At 34.2% G+C, this 20,461-nt stretch overlaps 1 protein-coding gene across 10 annotated transcripts in view; it reads left to right on the top strand.

Annotated features, from left to right (window-relative positions):
- Positions 1-20,461, top strand: part of DMD (dystrophin) — a 1,245,415-nt gene that overhangs the window by 552,428 nt on the left and 672,526 nt on the right. For 9 of the 10 annotated variants that reach the window (XM_082770266.1, XM_082770264.1, XM_082770258.1 and 6 more), the window contains 5 exons: positions 2,370-2,543; positions 6,052-6,207; positions 11,742-11,912; positions 17,976-18,155; positions 20,329-20,457. In XM_082770266.1, coding sequence (XP_082626392.1) covers positions 2,370-2,543; positions 6,052-6,207; positions 11,742-11,912; positions 17,976-18,155; positions 20,329-20,457 — 810 coding nt within the window. The remainder of the gene's footprint in view (positions 1-2,369; positions 2,544-6,051; positions 6,208-11,741; positions 11,913-17,975; positions 18,156-20,328; positions 20,458-20,461) is intronic. The other variant, XM_082770259.1, reaches the window with a different exon arrangement.

Genomic DNA, 20,461 nt, shown 5'->3' with positions numbered 1-20,461 from the left:
AGGTAATACCAAGACCTTGAAATATATAGCTTTGATTGCCCTGTCATTCTTCTTTACACATTTTCTATTTTTACAGTTTGTTTTTGAGATGAGGAGATAAAAACTGCACAGTGTTTGAGCACAGTGTGGCTTTATACAGTGACTCATATACAGTGAGATGTATTTTCTCTTTTGTTTCTTATGTTTCAAATAACCAATTTGTTTTCTTTGGCTGCTTTTAAGTGTTGGCCTGGTATTTTCTTAATTGTGAGAGATATGTAAGTATATAATGTAACTATTATACTTCTCTCTTATAACTCCAGTGAGAGTTCTGTTAGATAATTTAGATCCCACTTGTATATAAAGCGTAGTTTGTTGGTGTTTTATTTATTTATTATTTTTTTATGATGTTCATTACTTAATTTTGGCAGGATTAAACACTGTTTCCCTGTTTTTCTACTGTAGACCTGCAGTACTCTGCAATCTTTCAGTGACTCCTCACAGACGACTTTCATTTTCTCTACCACTAGTATCATCATTCTCTCTCTTTTCTATGTCATTTTTAATGTATTGACCAACACAAATTTTAACAGATAATGATGGGGCATTGCAAGTTTCCCCCATGACTTGATCATCAAGTTGAAGTATCACAAGAAGAAGAAAAACTAATTATGAATTTAGTGTAGGCAAACACAGTGAAGAAAAAAGTGAGACCATTTATTCAAATTCTGTCTCTTATTCCTATGCATTTGTTTACTTATTTATCCATGGAACTACTTCCTTCCTTACCCCATTGGATCTCAACTTCATTAAGAGACTTTGATAAGGAATGTTGTCAGAAAGAAATGTTAGAAATCTAAGTCCTTCCAGTACCTAAAAGGGGGCCTGTAAGAAAGCTGGAGAGGGGCTTTTTGTCAGGCAGTGTAGTGATAGGACAAGGGTAACAGTTTTAAGCTAAAAGAGTGTACATTTAGATTAGATATTTGGAAGGCATTATTTACTGAGAGAGTGCTGAGGCACTGGAACAGGTTGCTCAGAGAAGTTATGGATGCCCCATCCCTTGGCAGGTTGAATGGGGCTTTGGGCAACCTGGTTTGGTGGAATGTGTCCCTGCCCATTGCAGTAGGGTTGGAACTAGGTAATTGTTAAGGTCCCTTTCAACTGAAACCATTCTGTGATTCTATGATTAAGGTTTCTGTGATACCTAGCATTGTCTTCATATATTCATATTAGAATATGATTCCTGGCTTTTTCATAGAATTCTAATAAGCATGGTAAGCATGGTTTCTCTTTTCCAAAAAAAAAAAAAAAAATAATAACAATAATAAATAATGCCAAATGTTTTTACGTATAGTCTGTTTTTGTTTTTATGGTCTGTTTTTAATGCCATATGTTTTTATGTATATTTCTGTTCCTTATTATAGTTCTTCTAAAGTTTGTATAGTACAGAAAACAGTGTATTGTTATAAAGTGTCCAAGATTTGAAGACAAAATAGCAAAACTGTGTTTGCAAATGCTGAGCTCCTATTTAATTAATTATCCATTTCTTAGTAATGTTCTATTTTTCAAACAGTAGGAAAACTTACCTTACTAGTAGTTTGCTCTATACTTCTAAAGAGAAATGAGTTCTTAATCCTGTAGATAATTAAAATGCCCTTTCTTTGCTTTATTTCTAATTACTTTCCCTCCCCCCATGGTAGGGATCACGTGAATAAGCAAATTACATGTAATTAATTGACAAAGATAACAAATTGTGAAAATTGTGAAATTAGGAGCCATGCTTGTCATAGTTTTTTTTTTTGCCTTCAGATAAGTTTCTTCTTCCTCTAGGTTATGGGTGTTGTTTTTTTGTTTTTTGTTTTTTTTTTTTCTTTCTTATTGCTTTTATTTAAATTGAAATATAAATCAGTTTTATAGTTTAAATTTTTGCATTAGATCTACTTACGGCCCAGCAATTGCAATTTTATTTGAGTTTGTTTAAAGGACTAAAAAATTCACTCTTAATACCAAGAAGCACTAACATGGTAGAGAGCTGATGAGCATGCACTGCAGAACTCTTTGTATTATGTTCAAATCTCTAAACCTCCATTTTCTTCCCATCCCCAACATTATACCTACTGGATAATATGAAAACTTTCCCTTTCTTCAGTCCATTATACAGGCTCTTTTGTCCCTGTCTCTACTGCATCCAGTGCCCTGGATTACCTTTTTCTTCTCATACAGACCAAGATTCTCTGCTGCTGGTATTTTCCCCAAAAAAGATTTCAAATGTTTAAATGAGAAACTGTGCTGATTGAGAATGCTTTCTAAGCATGCTGAAATGAATCTAAGGCTTGTCTTCAATGTTGATTTCATTTGACATTTAATATTCATCCCTGTTTACTTTTCAGAAAAAGCTGCAGGATGTCTCCATAAAGTTTCGCTTGTTTCAAAAGCCAGCCAATTTTGAACAACGTCTACAAGAATGTAAAAGAATTTTAGATGAAGTGAAACTGCAGGTGCCCAAGTTGGAGTTGAACAGTGTTGAGCAGGAAGTAGTACAATCACAGTTGGATCATTGCATGGTGAATAGATAAAAATACTGTCTTTCCTGTCTGTTCAGTCCTTTGAATGTATAGTATTTTCAGCTATGATTTCAGTATACCTGTGAGAGGAATTAGGAAATCTGAGAAAGATTTAAGAGGAAAGTTATGCAATGCAAGTATTAGGAACTCTTTATTTAACACTTGATTGGGGGGGAGGGGGTGTTGTTAGGAGGTGGAGAAGACAGAGAGAAGGGATTTATCCTCCTTGTCCAATTTCCCTTGTTTGCAAATGAGGTTAGAAGAACATTTATATGTTTAAAACTGTGTTCAATTTCATAGCTTGCCAAGCTATATTGGTAATATAGCTTGGTAATATTGGTAATATTTCTCTAGCAGTCCTAAAGTAAACTTTTCCTTTTTATATGGTGTTGTCTTCTTCCATCATGACAAAGAAACATAGGATACTTAATATTCTGTGATTCTGTGAATTCCACTATATGAGAATATAAATCAGGAATTCTTTTTAATCCTCCCTTCCCATCTTGCATATGAGTTTATTTTCATGGATGTGACCTATTTTCCACCGTGTCCTAATGGCATGGAACTCCATAATATATGGGGTTGCAATGCATGCAATGCCTGGTTTTCTAGCCAGGAAACTCAAAACATAAAGCAAAACAGCTTTCATGAGATGTCATGCAGTGACTTTTTTATGGTACAAGAGCAAAAGATACCCGAATATGTCCTAAAGAATACGAGGAAAAATCTGTATGCATCACTTTAATACCTTTGTAATCCTGTATCCCCTTACTGTTAACAAGAAGTAGAGATAAAGATGAACACAGTTTTGATAACAGTAAAATGGAGATTTGAACAGCAAATATCAGGGCAATCAGATCCTTGTCTCCAGCTGTTTTTGTTTTGTTTTGGTTTTGTTTTGTTTGTTTTCTGGCATGCCTGAAGACAGTTGTTTTTTTTTTTTTATTTCCCCTTAACTTCTTTCAGACCTAAATGTGAGAATTAAAAAATAAGTGTGGAACAAGTTGATTCTATTTCTTTACATATTGTGCATTTTAAAAATGCAGTTATGCTTAAATTTATATTTTTATCAGAATTACATGGTAATTAGAAGTCTTGTGCTTAGTTTCACTCAGTAGCTACCTTTTGTAGCCCCATAGCTATCATGTTGTAGGAATATGTTTTTAGATCATTATTCTCTACAAAGAATCTCATGATATTTGTTTTAAAAATCTATTAATATTATCCCATCAGATGTGACCAGTGTCTATCAAGCAACAGCTTCCTAATTTGTTGGCATGTTTTCAGTGTTGAAGAGAGTATCTTTTATAAAGGGGACCTAGAGAGTAGTTGGTTTATATACATACTGCCTTTAAGTAAATGAAATAATAATCATGTTGAGAGTCATCTTGGTAATTCAGATTATGGAGAAAATGTGCTTGGAGAAAATGTGTTTGGAAAAAATGTCTTGTCTGTACTGTCCAGGTGTACTAGACACATATTTTACGTTGTGAGAGATACCACTGATAAAAGAGAAGCTCAAAAAATTACATCTGAAAAAGTATAGTGTAATTTATTCTGCAGTTCTGTCAAAGTGTACAGGACAGTGTATTTATTTTCCAACACATGATAGCAAAATGCCAGAACACAAAATTAAGCTAGGCATCTGTGGTGGTATCACATGGATGGGCATCCGAGCTCCACCACAACCGTTCTCTCACTCTCCCTCCTCAAAGGAAGAGAGTGAGAAAATATGATGAAAAACGGCTCAAGGGTTGAGATAAGGACAGGGAGATCACTCAATAGTTACTGTCACAGCTAAAATAGATTCAGCATAGGGAGATTAATAAAATGCCCAAATAAATAAATAAATTAATAATTAATAAATAAAAAACCTATTACCAGCAAGGTAGAGTAGTGAGAAACTAAAAGCAAACTAAAAACACCTTCTCCCCATCCACCTCCTCCCCTCGAGCAGCACAGGGGAATGGGGAATGGTGGCTGGGGTCAGTCCCTGATGCTTCGTCTCAGCCGCTCCCTCACGGTCACTCTGCCCCTGCTCCCCATGGGGTCCCTCCCATGGGATGCCATCCTTCCACAACTGAGCCTGCGGGGGCTGCCCACAGGCAGCAGCTCTTCAAGCACTGCTCCCACACAGCTCCGTCCCACGGGGTCCATCCATCCCCCAGGAGCAAACTGCTCCAGCACGGGTCCCCCACGGGTGGGTGGCAGCTCCCCCCAGACCCCCTGTTCCTGTGGGGGCTCTCCATGGGCCGCAGCCTCCTCCAGGCCACATCTACCTGCTCCCACTGGCTCCTCCACAGACTGAAGCGTGGAGATCTGCTCCATGTGCATGAGCTGCAGGGGCACAGATGGTTCCACCAGGGGCCTCTCCACAGGCCACAGGGGAACTGCTGCTGACTGCCAGGAGCACCTCCTGCCCTCCTGCTGCACTCACCCTGGGGGACTGCAGGGCTGGTTCTCACTCAGCTCTGGCCACCAGCGGGTCGTTTTTAGAGCTGACTGGAGCTGTCTCTTATCTAACATGGGACAGCTTTTGGGTTCTGCTCACAGAAGTCGCCCTTGAAGCCCCCCCTTCTACCTAGGCTTTGCCATGTAAACGGAACATCTCAAAAATAGTTTCCTAGAAGGTTTGTTTCCCATTCTTTATATTCTCTGTGATAATATATATTCTGCATTTCTGTGGAGTCTCTTCCCACTTCTAAATTGAGTGGAATTTCTTTTTTAGAGCAAAATCTAATCTTAGATTAAATAGAATAATAAATTCAACATCTGTTCTATTTACATGAATGTTAATTTGGGCATTTATGTGGCTGGTAAATTGCTTGAGATACCAAGTCTTGTTTAGCTGATGATACTTTCTTCCTGTAGATTTTTTAATTATTTGTTAGCAGAATTACACTTGATAAATGTAGGGAAAAACCTTTACCCTAGCAGTCTCTTGATTTAGTAATACGAAAAAGTGTTAGATTTTTAAATGACTTCACTTGCTATTTATATAATTTAAATACATTCAATGAGCTGTACAAGTTGACAGAAAATGTTTGTTGTTGTTTTAAATACTGCATTATCTAAATCAGTTTGAAAATTACCTTTGTCATATAGCAATGACAAAGTGTGTATTTTCTATAGCATTTCTACTCTTACATTTGCTGACATGTCTGAAAATAATATTGGTAATGATAGGCCGTTCTATTAATTTGATTTCTGATTTAAAAAGTGATTTTTTTTTTTTTTTCTCAAAAACTTTTAATTACAGTTTATTGGTACATACACACTCAGGGTGAGTTTTTCTTCTGGTATCTGATGAGCACTCTCAACTCCCCAGTTTTCAAAGGAGAGTGGGAGGTGCTCAGAGTCATGCATGATGGTGTTCTTAGGCAGCAAACGATGCAGAGAATTCTAATGCATCTTTCTAATAGCCTTATCTTTTCTGTGTTTCTTCTTTTAATGGGGGTGTTTCTCCTTTTAATGGGGGTGTTTCTCTTTCATATTTCTATTTGATTAGAAATTATATAAAAGCCTGAGTGAGGTGAAGTCTGAAGTAGAAACAGTGATAAAAACTGGGAGGCAGATTGTTCAAAAGCAGCAAACAGAGAACCCAAAAGAACTGGATGAAAGGCTTACAGCTTTGAAGTTGCAATATAACGAATTGGGTGCAAAGGTAAGCTGTGTATTTCGTAATACAAAATTACACTCTCTTTTTAACTGGCAAACTGAAGAATAATCTTGGTGTGGTAAGTTAATGAGGCAAAGGCAGTCATCAGAATGGCTATTCAGTTCTGCTGAGAAAAAAAAAATAGAAAAAAAATATAAAATTGCTTTATTAAAGTTTGAAATTTTACTTTCTAAGTATTTACTTTTTTTTTTAAATTTATATTAGTTTGTTGGTTTGGGTGGAGGGGACAGAGGTAGGTGTTGTTTCCTCTTAATGCCTCAGTCACTAGTTTCAAAACACTTAATGTCAGAAAAATACTTTTTGTGAATTGATAACTTTTTTTTTTTTTTTCCTAATGAGGTACTTGATAAAAGAGAATTCTAGTTTTCATTTTCTTCTGCCTCTGGTTGTACAGATCTTTAAGTATTTTGCTTCTATTTGTTGTTTTCCAGAAATTGACCATGAGTTCTTGCTATTGCAACTTTCCTGAGGAGGCATTTGTGTACCACTATATGTACTTAATATAATTACTTCCAAAAATAATTATTTCAGCTTCACCCACAGAAAAATAAAATAAAGAAAAAAAAAAAAAAAAGAAAAACAACAACAACTAGTTCTCAAAATGTGGCAGTTTTTTTAATTTATGACGACAATGATAAGTTAGTTTTATGTAAATAACCTCATAGAAACAATCTCAATTTATTTCCCAAGCATTGTCTTTCATTGTGTAAAATTTTTATTTCTACATCATCTATTTCTGTATCAACTCACATATGGCAAGATGCTGCTATGCTTCCTAACAAGACAATGTTTTTTGTTCACTCAAATTTTCCCTGAAGGTCAACTAAACAGATGATAGGAAAGTCAGCCTACAACCAGTATCAACAAGACTATGACCAAAAATTATAAAAATTGCATCATTTCTTGAATGCTTTTTATTCTGGGTCTGCGTTATCTGTGGAATGTGTTGTCTGCTACTGAAGTGCAATCCCCTACAAAGGTTGTTGAGCTCTGAAGAGGAGCTGTGGCATTGTCCTAAAGAAAACTTAATGCAAATAATTTAATTAACAGCTGTCCTTAATCTATTTTCTTCCTCCTGCCCTCATTAGAACTATCCACAGAACTTCTAAAAACTGTAAGATTAGAGTAAATTTGGTGCAGTAAGTGGCTGTGTGAAGACTGTGAAAGCCAGATATGGTTGTCTGTTTATTGTTAAAATTTATACACCTCTAATGAAAAGAATATATATATATATATATATATATATATATATATATATATATGAATTCTGGGAAACTATAAATGAATAATCAGTCAGTATGTGATTTTAGCACATAATGATTTTTGAGCCCCACTGACTGCAACATCATAAAACAAGTTTTTTTGTTGTTGTTGTTGTTTTATGTGTTATCTATATGTAATTAAGAAAATACTAGTTTGGGAACTTGAATCAAAGTAGTTCTCGGTCTTACTAGAAAATACAGGTGTTAAAAGACATAAAGCTTTTGAGTGTAAAGAAAACTGAAAAGTCTGCCTCATTAAGGTGTGGATAGCTATCATTTGAGATTATATAATATATTTGTTTTCTCCATTATTTTAGAAAGGACTGTAGCATTTATTCCTACATTGTATTGAATGTAGCTGCAGCTAGACAGGTGCCATTATTTGAGGAAACCTCTCAAATAATGAAGGGATAAAAATGTGCCATTAGGAAGCCATTAGTGATCTGAAGTGAGCAATATTGAAAATTAATGTCTCTCAAAAATCTGTAGTGTTGTTTTTACCTTTGTTGTCCTAGATTTATTTTTTCACATTACACATATAATGGTAGTTGATGGTTTTAGAAGGTCAAAAATGCCCAAAATTAGAGAACTAGAATAATCACTTAGCCATTTTCAGTCCTAATAGATTGCACTGAGTTTGGAGAACCATGGCCTTCCTTTTGAAGAAAAAAAAAAAAAAAAGTAGTTATAACTAATAGTATCTCAGGACTGAAATGAGTAGCCTTAGGGAAAACACATGTTCAAGTGTAGACTCACTTGTGTGATTTCATATATAGTGTTTCAGGAGGTTGCCCATATTTAAAACAATGCTTAAGAGCACATTCTTAAGAGTGTGTAAGAGGTATCATTCAGTAAGAAGAGGACAGATAAATTACAACAATTTCTATGAATTTTGTACAACACCTTTGAGTTTTGCTGTACATTTTATGTATCAATACTTGAGACCGTGAACCTAGAAGTACTTCTCCTTAAGAAGAGGAATTTTGTTGTTTTTGTTGTTTGCTTTTTTAATTTGCTTTTTTTGTTGTTGTTTTTAGCATATACACATATGGATATCTATTCCTATCAATAAACCCAATTGATTAGGTATTATCAGATTTTAAAACCCTTTCTGGTCTAGGCATGAGTTTTGTCTGTCCAGACGTTTTGCCCTATGTTTTTAGCCAAATATGCTTTGAGAACATAATGAATAATTTTGAAACTTCAGTGGTGGCCTCAGTGTAAATAGTTTTGAAATGAAATTACAAGAAAACAAAATGTGGCTAAATGTCATGTGATAGTGGTTGCATTTAATGCAAGTATTCCATGCCTGTGCTTGCGTTCACTCATTTGTGAATTCATTGTTCTCTCTTTGACAGAAACACGTGTATGCATACACACACAAATAGGTACAGCTTAGGTAGTGTGCTAGTTGTGAGTAGCTATAATGTAGGGTCTGTAGCATGCTCACAAACCACTTTATGATAATTCAGCAGAAGAGGGGGCTAGACTCTCTAAAACAAAGTGACAGTAATAATGTTCTCGCTGTTCTCCAAAGGGCAGTGCATGCTAGAGTGATTTCTCACAAGCCCAGTGCTGCACAGGAATTAGACTATTCAACTTTAGCTGTATTTGGATGTGAAATACCTTTTCTTGTTGTTTGTTTGTTCTTTTTTTTTTTTTTTTCTTAAATATCTGTGTTTTTTTTCATTGTATTTTTATTATTACAGACAAAGATTCCTGCAAGTAAACAATTAACATAGCTTAAATAGTTTTAAAATATAGAGTAAATGTATGGAGATGGTATGTTTAATATCACTGTCTGAAACAGAAGGCCTTAAGGTGGCACTGTTTCCTATTTGTCTTTAGAAGTCTTTATCTTTACGTTTAAAGTATAAGCAGGAACTGATAAATTTGTAACCTCCATATATACAAAGTGTACATGCGAATAGTATAATATTATTGACAGTATATACAAAGTTTAGAGCTGTATAGAGCGGTACAAATATTTTTTCAAAAACCACCATACTTTTAGAATACAATGATACCAGTTTTGGATACCTGATAGTGCTGTAGACAATGGTAAATGCTGCCAGCGGTTGTACTTTTGGAGAAGATCTAATATAAAGATGGGGAAAAATTTCAAAGTGTCCCCTGCAGGTCCCCTCCATCTCCCCCCCCCCCCCCCCCCCAAAAAAAAAAAAAAAAACAAAAAAAAAAACAGTAACATTGATCACAGTGTACAAAATTAAACAAAAACGGGTTCTTGATATGGGCAGTGGTAAGCAACAAAAATGGAAGTGTAATTTAGAAGTTCTGGTTATGATACGCTTGTATTTATTCAAGATGAATTTGCTTTTATTAATGATTTTACTGTTTTAAGGGAGACAAAGACTGCAATTAAAAAATACATTAATAAAAATCCATGGCTGCAATCTCAATTACTAATTAACATGCAAGGTTATTTCTTTTAAATGTTTGTGACCAACTGCATTCTTTCAATCCACCTTCATTGATCAACATTTTTTTTTAATTTCAGCAGAACATAATTTATTAATTCATATTTTCTAATTAGCAATCTCCTAATGCCAATTGTGGTGTAAATTCCTATGTGAGACCCCTTCACTTAGTCTTCTGCTTGCCCTATTAAACATTCAGAAACTTACCTCTCTTCCTGAACATGCTCAGGGATTTGTAGTGAAGACTATGTTCCTCCCATCCCCCAGAACCTTAACCAAAATGCATTACAGGACAGTCAAGACAGATACTCAGCCTTCCTTCCAAACACAAGCTAATATGCTTAAAAGAACCTTAAAAATAGCACATATATTGTCCATATTACTTCTCATCCAGAATATTCAGCATATGAAAATCCTAACTGAGAAGCTCTGAGGGTGAAGTGGTGAACATGGGTAGCTGGAAGATTGGAAAGTAGTGGTGGACCATAAAGGTTGGAAAGTGTAAAGGAAAACATAAAGGTTCTGCAAATAAGTCTGTGGTGAAGTAAAAGATCCAGAATCAATTTCATGGGACTTGAACTGGGTGATAGGTTACAGGCAAATATGAGCACGGGTTGGTGCTCTAAGGAAACTAGAAGTGACAAAACAGACAGGAGATAAAAAGGAAGTAGAGAGAGGACTATGATGGAGGATTGTGGACTGTGGGAAAGAAATGTAGGATTACAGTCTACAGACTAAACTTCCTTTAAAAAGTCGTTTAATACAGCCTACTCATAGTAACTACTCTAGGAAAAGGTACATTTTACCTATTTTACCTTTTTGTTGTTGATTTATGTGGAACAGAGATGCATAATCTTTAGTTCATATCAAACAGATTTGTATGGGGACACTTGAGGATACCTTGGTTTTCCTGTCCTCTGTGAAAGAAAGCAAGATCTGTCCAAGTTACAAGTGTTCCTATTGCAGGATGGGTGTGAGTCTGATTCTGAGCTGGGAGCAACATGCATCATACTAAAGTTGCAGACACATTTTTTTTAAAGGTGGTGGGAGGTGTGTGAGAGAGCTTTAATAAAGAACACACCAAAGAATGTAGTGCAAACTGTATGTTCCACAGTAAACCAAATAGATGTTATTAAACCATAGAAAGTATTTACAAATGGTGGATGTTTCCACTGATTTTTTGTTTGCTTTGAAAAAGAAGAAAAAAACAATCCTATGCAAAAATACTACATTTAAAGACTGTTATTCAGATGACAAGAAAGTATTCTGAGAAGTTCAAAACTTAAGTTTAACTGTGCTGCATTAGTTTGACATCATTCGATGACTTTTGTGCTTGAAGATTTGGGGGGTTTTTTGGCAAAGAGTTTTTTTTCTTCTATATGGTGTAGTTATACAGATAGAAAATGTTGAGTATTCAATATGACTATATAGCCATCTGTATGAAAATATACTCCTTGTAGGATTTTGACATTTAGGCTGTGTCTCAGGGAAAGCCTGTTAATTCACCTGTTCTAAATTAGTTTGCTATTCATGACTTCAAAAGAGAAGAGGGGGTTTGCAGGGGTCTTCTGCTAGTTCAGACTAGCCTCTTTATGCACGTCTTTGTTATAGGTTTTTGCATTTTGTTATATGTTTTTGCATTCTAGCAGCAAAAATGCAGATACTGAGAGAACTAAAGAAATACATATATTAAAAGTACAACTTGGCTTGTAAAATTTCAAGTTAAGCTTTTATATGAAAGTGGCACATAGAATATACTGTAAGACTCATCAAACCAGTTAGACTGAAGAGTTAAGAAACACATGTTTTATTTCCGCAGGTTACAGAAAAAAAGCAAGAGTTAGAGAAGTGCTTGAAATTGTCCCGGAAGCTACGAAAAGAAATTAATGCTCTGACAGAATGGCTTGCAGTGACAGATGCAGAATTGACAAAGAGATCATCTGTGCAGGGGATGCCTAGCAATTTGGATGCTGAAATTGCCTGGGGCAAGGTAACATTGCAACACACAGTGTACCTTTATATATCTCAGTTTATGCATATTAAAGAAAGCTCAATAAAGAGAATAAAAATTCTAGCATTTTAATTAGTAGAACTTTGTAACTGTTAAGACATTATCTTGCAATAACATTAATACTTAAAAAGTTTTATTTGTATTAATCTCTTTACATATATGTACTATGTATATATATGCTCCTATGTAATAAGACAACAAAAAACTGTAAACATTATTGTTTATTTGTGCACAAAACAAAACAAAACAAAAAATAAAGAGACAAACAAAAAGAAACACTTCAGCTTTGCTTAATAGGAAAAATTCTTTAACCATCTTACTAGTTTCATCATACTCTATAGGTATGGTCCTGAATAATGTGCAGGCAACTTTATAAATTCTTTAAAAGGCTGTAGTGGTTTCAGGCACTGGTGTACAATTGGTTTCTAGTTTCCTGTATGTTTTTGAATATGTGTGTTTTTTTTGTTTTGTTTTAACTGCCCCTTTCAGGCTCTCACTAACCCTTTGATAAGACGCCTTCAGCCTTGGAAAACACTGATAATTTATGAAACAAGTTAGAAGAAAACAAAACAAACAAAACAAAAAACACATACAAGTCTTTTGTGACATATGGAGTCTTTTTTTTTTTTGTCATCAGTCCTTAAGAATGACAGTGTTTTAAAAGTAATGTCCAAGCATATGAAAAGATCAGGTTTTACTATATTACAGTTACTTCTTTGACTATTACTACTTTGACTTTGGAACAAAAACCTATGGGGTATCCCTAAGATACCTCATTCCTGCATGATATTTTCTCATTTTTGCTTGCTGCCTTCACATATTATGCAGTTCCTCTCATCAGTTTTGATTAATATTGTGATCTTATCACACATAATATGTCAGATGTTATATTAGATGATGATGGAGGTTTTTCATGCCTCCACACTAACCTGTTAGTTAGTCCATGACTCAGTCCATTTACCTGGTAAAGAAAGTAAAAACAATTTTTCGTGTTGCTAAACTACACAGTACATTTCTACCAAAACAGAAATATAAACTGTATGTTCCTATGTGCTTTTCCAGGAAAGTTAATTCAGACATGTATAGCTTCACAGCAGGTTAAATAGAAAGATTTGTCTTTGATATCATTTAATTGTTAGATGTGAACCTTAATGCTTCAGAAATAGCATAATTAGAACTTAAAGTCTGATTAGCACAGTTACACAGTGGGAAGTCCTTGTTATGTCACACTTTTGCTATGACAAGTACAACATATTTTTACCTTATACCAATCAAAAAAAGTTAACAAAAGCTAATTAAAATGAGAATTGTTAACATGAAAAATATATCGAGCAGGTGAACTGCTCTACTTACTACTCTTAATGCTACAGTATTATGAATTTTCATGAGGAAATGATACATAAAGGGTTGCAAAAAAACCTTGGTAACAACCAAATTTTGGCTTCAACTCCAATGCAAACCCCTAATATAAGACTGACCTCATGTCAGTCTTATATATATAAGACTGATATATATATATATAAGACTGACCTCAGCTTCAGTAGTGCTTCAGTCAGCTGATCACTAAAATAAGAATAAACAACTTCAAATGAAAACGGCTGCCTCTTCTTGAACTATGTATTTACTGCATGTATTCATAATTCCTGTATCAGGATTGATTCTCCTTATGAAGTCCAAGCCAATATTCACATAAATATGAGCACACTTTTAGTTTTGAACAATCCAACAAATATTGTCAGTGGAAGATCTTATCATTCCAAATATAATATGTGCAGATATTATGTGATATGATTATATTTTTTTCCCAAAATAATCTGCTCCACTACAAGGCAGGAAATCTTTCATGTTACCTTGGACACTTTAAAATCACTGTGAGGACTTCACAAGTAAGTACACCACTGATACTTCTATGTTGATTTCAATGTGGCATCATAAAAAAAAAGAGTACATCTATAATTCAGTCCCCAGAAGCAGGTCTGCACAGTATCTGTTTAATGTCACAGCTTTGGTCTTTGTACTTCCTGAATAAGTAGGCTGCTGAAGACAGTAACCAATCTAATGAAATGCACCAGGAGATGAATTAGGCCCAGCAGATTGCCATTGTTTGGAATGTATGCAGAAAAATTAACATGGAAAATGTGGGGGGAGAACTCAGCAGTGTGAATGAACTGAAAATTGGATGTGTGCAGCAGTCAATCTAACTAAGCAGAGAGATGATAATCTTTTTTCCTTACAGAACAAGGAAACAGTTATATTTATTAATGCACTTATTTCTAATCCCTTTTCAATATCCAAGAGTTTTTAAAACTGAATGGAACTCAGGGGAGTTCAAAGATAATTATAGAGGTTAGAAGAACAAAATCATCCATGAGAACCTTGTCTTGAAGTTATAAATACCTAGAAGTAAAAAGAAGTGTCCAAGTGGAGCAGGAAATGACATTAATGAAAAGCAACAATCTTTATATGAAGGGAAATGTGTTATTTGTGCACATCTAGATTTTTTCTAAGTACAGAACAAAAACTTGTTGGCTGTTATGTGAAATGAGATGAGCAATATACCGAAGACGGTGAGTTGTGTCTTTTTGCACAGTAGAGACTAGCTAAATCTTTCCACTTGAATTCATTTCTGTTATAATTGATAAGAAAAATGACATATGAGTAGAAAAATAGTCATTAAATATTCTATATTAAAAATTCATTTATAATTAGAAGACTGAGCTAGAGAACATATTTATCATGGAAGACGTTAATCATTGTGGGGTTTATTTGTCTTTTAATCAGGAGCTGGCCTGATAAGATTAGATTGCCAGGAAACCATATTCTCCAAAAGGAAAAGGCAGGTGGTATTATCAGGAAAAATTCTCTTTCACTCCCTACTATCAGCAGTATAATTAATGTACTAGAAGTAGTACTTTAATGCTATATTTCAGGTAGAGAGTATAATACTAGTGAGTATAAAGTTAGCTTGAAGTACTCAGAATTATATTAGCTAATATATTTAACAACATATTTCCTGTCAATAAAACCAGTGAAGTAAAATGACCTGAAATTGTAGAAAATTGTACCGATTCATAGTCAGTGGCCAGAATGTAATAAAAAATAAAAGATGTGCTGTGAATAAACAAATAAATGTTTATAATCAGCTATTGAAGGCCATAATGTCAGTTTCTGATTAATTCTGTTATCCCACCATTTATTTTAGAGACATATGAATTATTATCATTACTTTCGAGTAATTCACAATATACAGGTTTTGTGGAGGCATATGTAACTTTTCTGCTCTCCTTTGTGGATTTTGAATTTTTAAATCTACATATCTAAACTCCAAAAAAAAAATAAATAAATAAAAAACCATCATCCTTGTGACTTAGCTACAATTCTGGTTTGCCTGAAACCCTCTGAGCTATGGATCCAATGCTATCTGTTATATCAGAATGAATAAAATGTAAGAATGTAAGTAGACTGTCACTGGATAAAGGTCAAATTTAAAAAATAAAAATGTTATTAAAGAAGATATTATGTATGTTATTTAGAAGATCTGGAAAAAAAATAATAATCGTTAGTTTACCTGGGATGTAATGCATTATATCCTACAGGGAAGGTCCTAGCTGATAATGCAGTGTGGAATTCCTGCTGTCTTTACAACCCTGCTAGTTTTTCAATTGAGTTCAGTGGGTCCAGGATTTCATACGTAAGAACTCTGAATAATTAAGATTTGAAGTAATCGGAAGATGTTTTTTTCACTTTGATGTTGTGTTGATGGCCTCAGTGTGTTTCTTTTTTTTTTTTAAGGTGGGAAAAGTGTTGTTGCTTACTTATGTCATTGGTTATTTATTACTCTAGTTTCTAATAATACACAGGAGTGCTAATTTTCCCATTACCCAGAGGTGCGCCTAGTCTTTGGTTTATCTTATTTCTTTATTGTGAAAGGAACAGTGCCTGGGATGAGACGAAGTTACCTCAGACCTTTTTCTAAGAGATCACAAAGCATACACCCAGCTTTTGGATGGAAGCTTTATTTAACAGACATTTAATTATCTGATCCTGCTGTTTATATGTCTAGTTAGGCTTAATATTGATGTGTATAGCCCAAGACAGTTCTGAATTTTCATATATGTAAATATAAAGGAAATCACAACCCATAGTAAATGTGCTTCAGAGATTCTTTTACAAATGGCAAAGAATTGTTCAGATAAGGTGATAAAACTGATCAGAAATTTCTATCCCTAGTTGAAGGTAAAGTATAATTATTTTTATTATTATTAATAATAATAATAATCAAAACCATCATATTTTTAATCCATTGTGAAACCAAGGAAAGTGTACTGGAAAATGGCAGGTTGTTTTTCCTTCATTCTGTTGAAAATCTGTTGAAAAAAATCTCTATTTCAGGTTATATAATTTTGTAGTTTACAGTTTGTTAATCTCAACCATCTCTCAGTTCCGCTATTGCTCTGTATTTGAGCAAATTGGTAGAATGTGAGAAATTTCTCACTTACTTGAAATGCAAGCATAAAATCTTTTCTGTGAAATAAAATTACAAAATTAAATCATTAATTCTGTGAAGCATAGGACACGAGAAGTTGTTTTAAATGTAACATATGCCAAGTAATTTGGATATACTATTAAGATATTAAGATGCTATTGTACCTAAGAGAGCAATTTCTATAACGTCTTTATTGCAAACTGGAAACTATACTTTCCCCAGCAACACATCATTAACAAAATCATGCTGATGTGTGACAGTGAGGGGTGTGATAGCATAAAGGGATAAAGTAATTCTACATTGATGGTTCTACAGTAACACCATTGATTCTAAGATGGAAGAATTGTGACTGCAGTTCGTTTAGAAGTGGTTCTTCTTTTAGTGTGTTAAGTTACCTAAGATAAATCAGTGCCTCTGGAGACCAGTCTTCTTTTTCTTTCAACTTTGGTTTGTATTCAGTTTGGACCACTTCATTTCCAGTTGGAGTTTTATTTTATAAACAGAGATCACATATGGCTGCATCGTTGCAGTCAGGTGACTAGGAGCTCAGAGAAATTTTTCTCTAGATACTGGTTATGTCTGATACTATGTATAAAGACTTTGTCCCTCTTCTTGAGTATTCAAAGAGATTGTCATGCTGTGCAGCACGCCATCAGTGCTTAGTATTAAATTCCTGCCTTTTTAGATATTGTCTAAATATGATTGTCTTTACTTCTTTTGTTGGACCCTTTGCATGTTGTAACACGTATTAAGACATGAATGATGAGTAAATTGTGTGAACTATGTGTAAACTACATATCAGTTTGTAAGATTACAAACTTACAACTACATATCTGTTGTAAGATTTGTGTTGTAAGATCTGTGTGAGAAGGTGCTATGAAATATATGAGGTCATATGATCTTGTAGCACTGCGCGTATACTTTAGTCATTCATGATTGGAGGGTCTATGGATCTTATTGGGTCTTATTTTAATATTTTAGTTCACTTAATGAAATGCGAAGTAAGTGGAATGAAAAGATGCATTTCTACAGCTAGGAAACGAGAAACCTATCAGCACAGGAGAACATGGTTTCTGCTGAAAAAAAAGATTGCACTGACAAATATTAAAGTAATATTAAAATATTTCATAAGACTAGTTTCAGTGAAGTTCCGAGAGTCTTGAGATGTTATCATAATGCTTTGTTATTGTCCCATTTATTATGTAAGCTATGTCATTTTATTAAATGCAAACTAAATATCTCAAGATAAATATTGTAAAATATAGATACTTTAAAAAAAAAGTATTAAAACTGTATTTTGAAAAATGGAATGAAAGCTAATTCACAATTTTTAAAATGAAGCTATTACTAAAAAATATTATGAGAATGTGAAGAACACTTACAATTTTATCAGAGTTAAAACAATTTACTTTTTACTTACCTTTCACAGAACACTTTCCCTAGTTGTAGGAAGCAAAAGAGTATTTTCTAGTATGAGCTTACGGGTTGTCTGATCTTCTTGGTGTGGAGAATTTTTAATTTTCTGAATTTTTACTGTTTTATTCTGCTTACTATAGGCAACACGGAAGGAGATTGAGAAACGCCAAGGCAATCTTAAGAGCATTGGTGATTTAGGAGAAAATTTGAAGACAGTGATGAAAGGAAAAGAAAGTCTAGTGGAAGATAAACTCAGTCTCCTTAACAGTAATTGGATAGCAGTAACTTCACGTACTGAGGAATGGTTCAACCTGTTACTGGTAAGAAAAATGCGTTTGTGCCCACATGGGTAATATTGGCACTTGGTTGTAAGTGTTCATCCTCATATGATTGCTTTTTCTGGTGCCATAGAATATACTTATCTAATACACTGATACAAAGACAATCAGGTTTTTGTTTTTGTTTTGTTTTTTAGTATGTTGCATATATTTAAGATCAGACTCTTTACAGAGAGAGAGAGCTCTGTGAAGTCTTGTTTGTTAGCACTTCCCATTCTTGTCTTCCTGAGTGGTTCCTGGACTGTTTTTCTTTTTTCTTTTTCCTTTTTTTTTTTTTTTTCTCTCCTGATGATTAAAATGTGTTTTTTGTTTGTTTGCTTGTTTTTACCAACGATCTAGACTCCTTGAATATGAATAGAATAAAAGAAGTATTGAAATCAGTTAAATTAAGTCTTGGTATTGATACCAACAGCTATGGCTGTGTTTGGCAACATTAACATTTCTGTTTGCAGCAATAGTACAATTTGAAAGTAAGTCTCCACTTGCATGTTGTTTTGGTCCACAGAGTAGATGTGGTGTGGTTGAACTAGATTAATTTCAGAGGCAAGTGAATGAGAAGCCCTGCTTAACATATATCTAAGGTGCTCAAAATCAATGATTTAGTCCTTCAGGACTCCATGAGCCTCCTTTAGGCGTTATTATTTTTTTTTTTTTTTGGTGCATATTTTGGTGGGAATATGTTAAGGGGACCGGATTAAGCCTTTTCCAAACTAAATCCCTAAACCACATTTAATACAGGCTCGGGAGCCCCAGCTGCCTAGAACTACTGGTAGTCATAAAACTGCATCCTTCCTTTAAAGTGATTCTGTCATGAACAGATGATAGCTTGAACCCTTAAACGAAGAAGGTTTTCCAAAGAATTCTTTGGAAAATTTATGCTGTTCCTATTTCTGACAGAATGAGAATGTAGTTTCAACCCAGAGAAACAGAAGTGGTTATAGAAATACAGTAGCCTTTATCAAGACTTGGCTTTTCAGAGCTTGATGTCTTAGAGCTTCACTGGAGAACCAAGTGGATCTGAAAATGCTTCTGTGATGGATATGTAGCATCACTGCAGGGCTTCTTTGTCTGTAGGCAGCATGTAAGTGCAAGCATCTGCTGATGTCTGCTCTATCTGGAAGACTTAAGAATTTGATTCAGTGTGATGTAGGAGCTCAGCTTCAATGTAGAACTGATTATAAGAAACATATAATGGAGTTTATAGACTGGTATAGATATGTATCACTTTCTCTCTCTTCTCTGAATTGTTTTGTTAATATTTACTAGAACCCAGGATAAAAAAAACAATAATAATAAAAATAAAAAAAAATGTATAAGAGAAGGAGTTAGTCTTTTACAGATGTTAGAACAGTGTAAAATACATGTATGTATTTTATTAAAATACATTATGTATTTTATTAAAATACATGTATGTATTTGTAAAATACATGTGGTGGCCAAATGACAGTGATAGCAAAATCTTTGATCTCAAGTATGTGGTAAACATGTACTGCACAGGGATATAGTTCATCTGTAATTTTGAGTTGGATATGCATAGAACTCATTCTAGTGTGCTCACCAAAAAAGACAGGTTTTCAAATTTAAATATATATATATATATATATATATATATATCAGAATATATACTGATACTACAATAGCTTTTTATAAAGTAGAGTTGGAAAGCAGGGAAGTTCATTGAAATGTAAATAAAAGGTTTATATACAAAGTAAACTTTCTTGATTGTGATTTTGCAAGTGCATCTTTGTTTCAAACTTAGTTTCATTTGACTTCAGTGGCTCTCAGGAAAGAGTTCTCTACCTGTTTTTGTGGAAATTTCTTTTAACCTTCAGTAGGTCTGGCTATAAGCTTCCTGTTCCTCTCAGCAGTTGCACCAAGCTGCAGATGCCTGTTTTTTGCTGTGACTGCATCACCATTCTGCTTGTCTCTTTGGAAGCTTCTGTCTCTCCTAGAATGTCTTTTCAAGGAAATAATACATATAAAGTGAGAGCAAACACATAAAATAGATTCTGTCCTTCACAAAACAAGCGGCTATTATATAAAATAGTCATAGTTTCATAATATATGCATGTTTGCCACAGTCGGCACACTTATGACTATTATTTCAGTTCTGATTACTTTTTTTGTATGCAGTATTTACCTTCTTCACATACAGGAATATCAAAAGCTCATGGAGGCTTTTGATCAGAAAGTAGCTAATGTCACGACTTGGATGTATCGTGCTGAAATACTGTTGGATGAATCTGATAAGCAAAAGCCCCAGCAAAAAGAGGAAATTCTTAAGGTAA

Source organism: Aythya marila, assembly GCF_965140915.1.
Source record: "Aythya marila genome assembly, chromosome: 1".
Classification (NCBI taxonomy): Eukaryota; Metazoa; Chordata; class Aves; order Anseriformes; family Anatidae; genus Aythya; species Aythya marila.
This window is presented reverse-complemented; position numbering and strand designations above follow the sequence as displayed.